The 9,647-nt window shown below is 38.3% G+C and overlaps 1 protein-coding gene across 1 annotated transcript; it reads right to left on the minus strand.

Annotated features, from left to right (window-relative positions):
- Window positions 1-1,439: 1,439 nt before the first annotated feature.
- On the minus strand, window positions 1,440-8,119 carry prelid3b (PRELI domain containing 3). Its single transcript, XM_030729594.1, has 6 exons — window positions 7,891-8,119; window positions 6,468-6,636; window positions 5,193-5,282; window positions 3,918-3,988; window positions 3,688-3,790; window positions 1,440-2,903 (listed from the first exon to the last, which is right to left on the minus strand). Exons 1-6 carry the CDS (start codon window positions 7,920-7,922, stop codon window positions 2,787-2,789), a joined length of 582 nt encoding a protein of 193 aa, XP_030585454.1. The 5' UTR covers window positions 7,923-8,119; the 3' UTR covers window positions 1,440-2,786.
- Window positions 8,120-9,647: the final 1,528 nt, after the last annotated feature.

Here is a 9,647-nt window from a genome sequence, read left to right on the forward strand (position 1 = left end):
TTATCAGTAAAACAGGGTCAGATATATCCAGCAAAACAGGCATCTAAGTGGTTCTGAATGATCATAGGATATTGTTGTGATTTGTGTGGGTTAAACAGAGAAATCATTTTCCATTTGTGGTGTTTTATTGAATTGTGATAATGACTCAGCTGTGGAAAATAATTACATTTTCTCTGATTTTAAACAGATTACAAATATTGTAACTGGCTGTGCAATGGGGAAAATTTCACATTTATTCACATTTTTTCTATAGAAATAACAGACAAAACCCTAACAAAAACCTAAGACACTCATCAAGAATATATCAGAACACTTATTAATATGAAGTATCCCTAATAAATGTATCTGTAGTCAGATCTTGTATTACTACTTGGAGCTAAAGTTCTTAAATATAACTGCTGAAGTTTAGTTTCTAGCCATTAACAACTAACTGTGACGTGGGGTTACATCAGCCCAGTCGAAATATAATTCATTGCGATAATCGGGGGTGCATCAAGCCAAAATGACACCAAAGTACACTGTGCATCTGCAGTTATGATGCCATTTCTTTAGTCTTAAAATGTGTATATGATGAATTCTTTACACCTGCATATGTAAAACTGTTCCTTAGACCAGTATTTCTCAAAGTGGGGTCCACAAACTCTCATGGTACTGTGACCCATAGTCAAGGGGTCCCCAAATAATATTTTAATAACCATATTTTACTCACATTCAAGTTATCTTAGTGCCAGCAGAAATTCTGTTTGTGACACTTCACAAGCATTTAATGTATTTAGGTTGATATTTAGGTTTTGAGGGTTATAGGGAGGTCTTACCTCTAAGAGGTCTCAAGTAAGTCTGAAAACACCTGCCTTTAACATTGAGCCTGTGCTTCTTTTCACTGTATTTGCTTTTTAAAATGATTGTTTTTATGCGTGAAAGAGAGAGGATATTCTATTATAGGTACTTTTGCAGGCTGGATATGTAACACAGCTATTCATACACTGGTTCAAAATGACTGGATCTGACTAGGTGTTCAGTATTTTTCTGGTTCTATTCCTGTATAAATATACAACTCAAAAGATATTTGCTCCTCAGACTACTTGTTTTAACAATGGACAAAATGTATTTAAAAGCCCCCTTTTCAGACACACAAAAACAACACAAGTAACTTAAATATAGCCACTGGCAGCATTTAATTTGTAGGTATTACATTTGTCCCATATGTGGCAACACGTGGCTCCTGCATGATGAAGATAGAACTTCATGCATCCTGTCAAGTGTGTGGTGTTTTTCCATCTATTCTAACTTCCTCTGTGTCTAAACTCAGAGAATATGCCAAAATATACAGTCATAGCCTTCAGCTGACTGTGCAGATGTATAAATTAAGTGATTGTCTTTGGGGGGGGGGGGGTTCAGTCAAGAATTCAAACAAGAATGAAGAACAACTGGCACAGCTCTTAAATAAAACAGGTTCAAACATTTTATTGCCACATTGTGCATTTGTAAGAGAATTGTAAGAGAATCTTTTTACACATTCAAAATGCACAAATAACAAGCTGAGCATGTGATGTCGGCCTTTAAGAAAATCAAGCAACTCATAACTTACTTCTTCAAAACAAATGGTTTTCCAAAATAAATATTCCTAGTGTAGGTACAAAATATATTTAAATATATTATATATAGAAACTTGTGCGTTCACCATCACCACACCGTTTCCCAGTATACAACAATAATAAAAGACTCTCAAATACACAGTAATCACTGAAACAGTTTGATCAAAATGCTCTCCCAGAATGCACAGCAGCTTTTATTATTAATCAGTGTGAAGCTCTCGGCCTCTATGCAGAGTGATCACACTGACAGTGTTACGCACATGTTGATAAAACTGTTTCAGTTATAACAAGCTCAGGTTTAGTGTGTAAAAAGAAATTTTACCTTTGTTTCTACACCGTAAACAGATTCGTGTGTTACATTAAAGCTGCATTTGAGAAGGTCGTCCTACAAAACTTCAAAAGTATAAATATGGCAGCTACTTTGATCCCTTGATTTCACTTAAATACCTTAATAACATAAGTTATTACAATACATCAGTACAATTTAGTATCAAGCTCTCATCATTGGCTAGTACAGTGTGTTGTTGTTACTAAGGTCCCACAGGAAAACGTTGTTGATATCTCTAACACCTGACTGACCTGACTGTGGTCACTGTCAATAACCCAAACCATTTACTCTGACCTGCTTGCATGTATTTGGGACACTCGGTGCTCTTGACCTGCCAAGTCTACGGCCATTCCCCGTGTTCGTCTTTATCGCAGTCACTTCTATACATCTCACCATGAACTGTGTTTTCTTTCTGACTCTGCTGCTGTAGACTCAGCGCTCAGACCAGAAGAGACATGCTGGCATTCTGACACTGTTTTGCCAAATGAAAACACAGCTGGAGAAGGCATTTGTAAAGACAAAAAAAAAAAAAAAAAGCAGTGTCTGCTTTGGCACATTTCTTGTGTTTCCAGTTCATCCACACTGCACCTGTATTCAAACATGGCAGCAGTATTTGAACATGTCCCTGAGTGTGCCACCCACTTTTCAGCACAGAGTTTCCCCTATCAAAGCAGTCCCACCGGGCAGCACCTGAAAACACTCAGCAGAATCCCTTCATGGTGCAGTCTCCAGCTTAGAATATATCTAATGTAGATGGGAAAAGTATACAAGATGGATGAATTGTACCCCTTAAACAATACAAAAACCTCCAAAGCACCAAAATAGGACCAAAGCATCATAAAAAGAGGCTGGCTGTACTGGTGTCATTTCTCTGTGACTGCAGCAGCCATCGGGGTGCGGATGGTCCCGCGTGCTGTGGCTGCAAGCTCCTCGATTTCCGCATTCAGTCGCCTGATTACCCATTCCATGGCTTCACGGCCCTGTTCAAGAACAAAATGAAACATTAGTCCATGGGAAAAGAGTTGCGTCAAGTAGAATACAAGAAAAGATGAGATGTACAAGGCCATGGGAGGATTAATGGGATAAAATGGACGGCACGCCTGAACAAGCAAACCCACGTCATGCAGTGACTGGCCTGAAGAGAACGTCGAGATGTTGATGTCGACTAGTCATCTCATACTTTAGAGATTTTTTTTCCCCACACAAATACTTTTCGATGTACAAGACCACAAAGATGCTGTTACTGCCCCATCTTAATTATCACCTCTCCGCCTTTTTTGTGATTTGCACCAGCTATGAACACTTTTGCCTTTATATGTGCTTGGATAGCATGTAATTAGAGCTAGGTTGTTTTTTAATGCAATATTTATTTTTTTAATTTGTCAGATATTAGTTACAGTTTCAAGAACTAATAGAAAAATTTGAACAGGGTAGATTGCCTCATGTCCCAGAGCCACAAACGAACACTGCTCCATTTAAAAGAGGACCTCTTGTGCTTTTCCTTATTTTCTGTCATATATACACAGTTAAAAAGGTGGATGCTCATTAAAATATTGCCAAAGCTTCAAATAATGTGGTCAGTGTACAATCCCTAATTCCTATGAGCCAAAAGCTTGACCTTGAAACTACTTTAAATGCTTGATGTGAATAAGAAGGAATACCTTTAGTGTGGACATTTTTTTTTTTTTTAGCTGACACTAGTCATATGCAAAACTACCAGAAACTGACGTGCCAATCACAGTACAGTCTGAAGGAACCTCTTACCTTTCCAGCATTAGTAGAGATGGTGCTGGCCATAACTCCCTCCAGGTAGCTGCTGAGACTGACCCCTTTCACAGAGATGATAGCCTCCTGGGTCAAAATTGTTCTAAAAAAAGATGAAATCATTGTTAAAAAAAATGCCTTTAACAACCTGACACTTCAGGCTCAGAGTGTTTATAAAAGACAGTTACATCAGTGCAACAACAGTATGTAACAAAAGAAGTACAACTTACTTTTCTGGATCTTCAGGGTGTGGGTTATACGTTAACCTTTCATCCACGGACACCATATTTGTGAATGTGATCTGGTGAGAAGAGACTGCAAATGGTGAGATTATGTGCAGGCCATGCCTTACAGCAGAGTTGCCAAATATGCAGCCAATGGATAACTGTTTGTGAAATGTGAAAACTACAGGTCCAATAAAATACAATGTTAATGCTGGTGTGATGATGGGCGCTTTACTACATAACAGTTAAAATGCATGGAAAGTCAGGATTTTCTTGCTCTTGATGAGTTGTCTGAGGTCTTTATTTAGTTCCAAAATACTCTGCATGTGCCTTTAAAGATCCATTGTGGTTTGCAAATTGTAGTTTACATGCAATAATAATAGAATACTGAATACTGAGAAACTATCAATATTGCTCTTAGAGCATGTGACGTCTCAGGCTGTTCATCTTTTTTTGTAAATGGTAATCAGAAGGTAGCTTTTTATGCAGTGGTTTTAATGATCTTGTCCACCTCAAAGCAAACTGGGCTGCATGCTTCCAATAGCTTGAAATGAGTCTGATACTCCTGCCATACAGTATCAAAAGTCACAGTGAGAGCAGTCAGACAAGTTACACAAAAGCATTTTGAATACTCTGCTAACAAGTGAGCAATCACCCTGTGTAACAAGCAGGACTTCATTCTGGGAATAATTTAACCAATAGAGCTCATGCAGAGCTGAGTCAGAGTGAGGTCACAGAAACCCATCTAAACAGGGTGCATACAGGTTTAATCTGACACAGCCAAAATACAGCATGTGAAACAGGTCTCATAAGAACATGTATGAAAGAAAATGAAAATGCTCCCATTCTTAGGAGTTACTAATGCATCTTGCAGTAACAGTCAAGAGAAGTAAAGCCTTAGATTTGTTCCTGCTTGCTAATGCCATGAATGAATGAATGAATGAATGAATGAATGAGTAGATTCTCAGTCATCCAGGTCATAGCAGTTTCTGGAGCATGAAAAAAGGCGACTTCTTTTTGTTTCTTGAAGACGTTTGACCTCTCATCTGAAAGGGTCATAGCCACCTCCAGGGGACTACGCCCACAGGGGTCTCTCCATCATTTGGTTGAGAACTGAAGAAGCCTTTAGGATGAGAGGTCAAATGTCTTCAAGAAACAAAAAGAAGTCCAGTTGCCTTTTTTCAAGCTCCAGAGAATGAATGAATGAATACCTTTATTAATCCCACAATGGGGAAATTACAGTTCTCCACAGTTCATGTTCTATTTTTTATAAATACTCACATTTGTGGACTGAAGTTCAAAAGTCTTCTCTTTGGGATCCACAACTGATTGCTCCTGAACATACGTGTATGTTCGTGCACTACCAACGAGCTGAGGGCAAAGAAAGAGATCCACGTTACAAAAACCTTACAGATATCGCAGAATCTGAGAATATGAAAGCTTTATTTACAAATTAAATCTATGTGTTATAATGTATAAATGACCTCCCGATGACTGTGTTACTTAATCTATGTTTTAAGCAGAAATACTAAGGCTGTAGTTCAACAGTGTATAGTAAACATCATGCTAACACTAAACTACTACTCAGCTGGGTCAGTTCCCAAACAGGTTTTTTATTTGATACCTTGACATTTTAATGTGAGATGTAAATTTGCACCAGATTATAATTTAACTTCTTGTAACTCAAGCCATTTTTTTCCTGGCAGACCTCTGGGTACAAGGGGCAAAACACTTGCACACACTACAGGAAGATAGGTTTCTGTATTCACTAGCTTGAGCTTCAAATTGATGCTGGAGTTTCTGTCAGTATGTTTTCTTAGTCTCCCACTGAAGCCTTTGTCTCAATCTAAAAGCACATAAAGGTAGACCTTGAACACCTGTGACATCCATATGATGGATCTAGCTCATATGCAGACAGCGAGGCTCAGGAGTGATTTGTCTGGAGACAATCTGATTAAAGACTACATTACTATGCTATCAATCACTGGGTCAGTGTCTGTCCTTGGAATTATAGCGACTATTCCTAGCTGTCGTCAGTGAGCATTACTCCACTCTGGTATCTAAGCAAAGGTCAGTTCTAAAGAACAGCAACTGATTTCCTAATATTTAAGAAGGCAAATACAAGACAGCGTGACATGATATCAGCTTTCTGCAGCCTTATCATTAAAGTCAACGTTAGAAGGTAAAAGTTCATATGAGATGAGGCTTCTGTCACTGTTCCAATTCAGGTGACCGCTGGCTTTAACTGGGCTGCCACACAGACGGAAAGTTACATCACACGGCGGAAAGGGTTACATCTGAGCAATGAAAGAAATGGCACTACCGTGTCCTGTACAGCACGAGCCATGGCACACAGCCATGAACCCGCCTGGGCAGTCAGGTCAGCTGTTGCCACTACTCCTGGACAGAAATAACCTGATAACCCATTAGGGTAAGGTTGCACACGCTGAATGGAAAAGCCTTAACCTTTTGCTGTTAATACACTTATGTGTTTTTTTCTACAACGTGAGAAGATTGTGTGTTCATCAGTGATGCACGTCTGGGTTTGATACTCACAGATTTCACTATGGATGGAAGCCCCCACTCTGTGCTGAGCAGTCTTTTACTATGGAGGCGGCCTTGTTTGTCGATATCTCTGTCCAGAACATCCACTCCAACCACACTGGGGTTCATGGGGTTTGGGTACTTCTGCATAGCAGCTTTAATTACCATCTCCCAAGGATGGCTGTTGATGCAAAGCCAAAATACAAATAAATATTTTAACAGTAATAAAAACTGTGCCAAATGCACACATCATTACATTTACACAAATTGCTTATGCAGTTAAAATAAGCCTGTTTACAGATGACCATTTCATGTAGGCTGTAACATAATAAAAACATTGTTCCTGACTGAACAGCTTGATAGTATATAAGTAGGTAGAATAAGCTCAGCTGGGGTCAACTCCACCAGTGAGATCACAGATTACTATTAAAAGTCCATTAATATGAAATGAAATAGAATTCTCAAAGCTCATTTTATTTCACTTCTAACTATTTAATTGAACCCCTTTCTTTTGCATAACCTTGAACTACTGTCTTGTCACATTGTATTTTGTGCGTGAAATTGCTACTTCATTTTCATAATATGAATATTATTTCCTACACTCCTAAACTTACTTTTCTAACAATACACTTGGCTTGAAGGCACTTATAATAACAATATATAAGTATATAAAATGTAACAATTAAATAATCGATAAATTAACCAGTTAGTTCATTATTCAGTTAAAAAAATAGAGTTTTAATTACTAATTTAAAAAAAAAAAAAATCGAAGAATTTGTGGCTTAAAAATATAAAACTGGTGTGTTTTACATCACATCTCCTATTTTTCAAACATGTAACAGAAGTAAGTTAAAATACATATATACACACACACACTTAAAAACAAAACACCGGTAAAGTCAGCGCTTTGATTTAAATGGTTACTATGCACCGGCCCGTATCCCAGTGACGCACACGGAAATGTAGGGTAAAGGTTACGCGACGGCGGAGGGGGGGCTCGGACCGACCGGCTGATTACGCAAGTAGAAAAGCATCTGTAACCAGAAGCCGGCAGTTCCGTACTCACCGTGGTTGTGTTAGTATTTTTGAAAATCAGCACGTTACCTGTGCTCTTGTGTGACTTTTTTATTGTGTGTGTTGTATTATTTTTAAAGGCAACCCACAAACCGGCACCAAATAGAATACATCTGGAACTTGATTAGCTTCGCCTTTTAGCATCCAAACTAGCAACACTAGAGTTACATCACAGACAGTTTACGTTTCTCATATGCTGTCTGTGAGTTAAGGTTAGGAGCTTCTTACAGGTTACAGTTGTGTGTTATAAACGCATATGTTGTTCACCGGATTAAAGCTAGCGTTGCTGAACTGCCTGAACCAGACACCGAGCTTCTGCCAAGCCGGACATAAAAGCGCTCCACAGAGATAAAATACTTACTTGAATATGTGCTCTGAGGTCCAAATCTTCATGATTTAAGTAGCTGGTCGGTGCTGGTGAAGCTGGAGTCGACGTGTGAATATAAAGAGCCGACAGACAGGCACAGCGACACTGACAGACACCAGTGATCCACGTTGAAAGACACCCGTATGCCCACTCCCTTCACACCGCAGCAGTCACACGAGTCCGTGACGCATTTCCGCTACTCTGGCACATGCCGTACGAGTCCACTGACCCTGGAAATAGCGGTATAAGAAATATTTTATCTTGAAAGTCCACGAAGAGTTGACCAAACCGATGTAAGAAGAGCATGATTATAGCAATTCACCTTAAGTATGCATGTTAAGTTTGTTTCCCATCATACTTTGCAGCCTCTGAGGAGATCGACCTTGCTTGTTACGCAACTCAAGCTGAAGGTTGCGTCCTTGTCATCTGACGCAACAGATTCGAGTGACGGGGTCAAATCTTTATGTAAAAAATCAGCACTTAGTTATATGTGTGCAGGCTTTGTAGATGCATTTTAAATGACGTTCTTCTGACTTTTCTCTCCACAGTTATGAAGTGACAGAGTCGTTTTATTGATTGAAAACAGGATTTATTTTCACTTTTTTTTTTCTTTTTTGCTTTGCAGCAACAATCTAGCTAAAATTAAAATTAAACACGAGGTTTCCAGAGTGGGTTTGCTCATTTTAGGTTTTATTTGAAAATGTTGAGTTTTTATTAGTTACAGTATTAGTTTTTATGGAGGTATATCTGTGTAGGTTCTCAGTAATCCAGGTCATGGTAGTCTCAAGAGGCTTCTTCGGTTCTAAAAAGACATCTTAAAAATTTTAAAGAAGTCCAGTCACCTTTTTTCAAGCTCTTGATACTTTTTATAGAAGCTTCCACCACTGGTAAAAAAAAAAAAAGCTTCCATAAGTTTTAGTATTTTTTGTTTTTTTTAAATTATTGTAACATACTATTGACGGTATTTCTCAAGGGCAAGATTTTAGCAAATTCACGTGTTACAACTGGAACATGACACTGCTTACATTTCCTGTGAATGCTGTGTCGTGTAAAAGCAGGTGTCCTTATCTCTTGCAGTACGAGACACTTCCAAGTACATTTTTAAGCTAAGCCTTATAGCTTGTAGTTAATCAAAAAAAATTGTTCAGTAAAATTACATTAAACAAACTAGGCTTTTTTTTTTCCTTTCTTTTTTCTTTTTGGAATGTGTTTGGATGGATGGATGTGCGAGTTCATATAGTGTTTCCTAGTTACAGAGACTGGATCTCTGCTAGATGTCAGTCTTGTGCTTGGACCTAGATTGGGGTGTGTTCAGGGTGAGGGGTGGGAGTGAGGGGGTTAGGAAGAAACCACCTTGCATTTTCTTTTTGTTTTTCCTCTTTGGGGCTACTGCTTTTTCAGTGTTCTACTAATTAATACGTCAAGCTGTTAAAATTCAATAAAGAAAGTTGAAATAAAATTATATTAAACATTAATGCTGCCTGACATGATTATGTGAAATAAGGCTATTTTTTTAAACATTTAAACAGCCTTTAAGACATTGCTGAATGCTCACACTATTGGAAAAAAATAGTAGTAACTTGTTTTAGTAATTTTTTTTTATTTAGTGATATTAAACCTGCTTGTTTTTTGGTCAAATTGAGTGCCATTTTCCCTACTTGGCTTTGTTGCATTATTGTAGAATTTGTCCTCTATGGGCCATTGCTGCATTTGTCACCATAACCTATATTGCCGTGTGATTTACAGGCTTC

Source organism: Archocentrus centrarchus, chromosome 5, assembly GCF_007364275.1.
Source record: "Archocentrus centrarchus isolate MPI-CPG fArcCen1 chromosome 5, fArcCen1, whole genome shotgun sequence".
In the NCBI taxonomy this organism is placed as follows: Eukaryota; Metazoa; Chordata; class Actinopteri; order Cichliformes; family Cichlidae; genus Archocentrus; species Archocentrus centrarchus.

Coding starts and splice junctions, on each gene's coding strand:
- prelid3b (XM_030729594.1), bottom strand. CDS start 7,922: ATGAAGATTTGGACCTCAGAGCACATATTCAA. Junction 6,637..7,890: donor ACCTCAGAGCACATATTCAA/GTAAGTATTTTA, acceptor TTGCATCAACAG/CCATCCTTGGGAGATGGTAA. Junction 5,283..6,467: donor TTCCATCCATAGTGAAATCT/GTGAGTATCAAA, acceptor CTTTGCCCTCAG/CTCGTTGGTAGTGCACGAAC.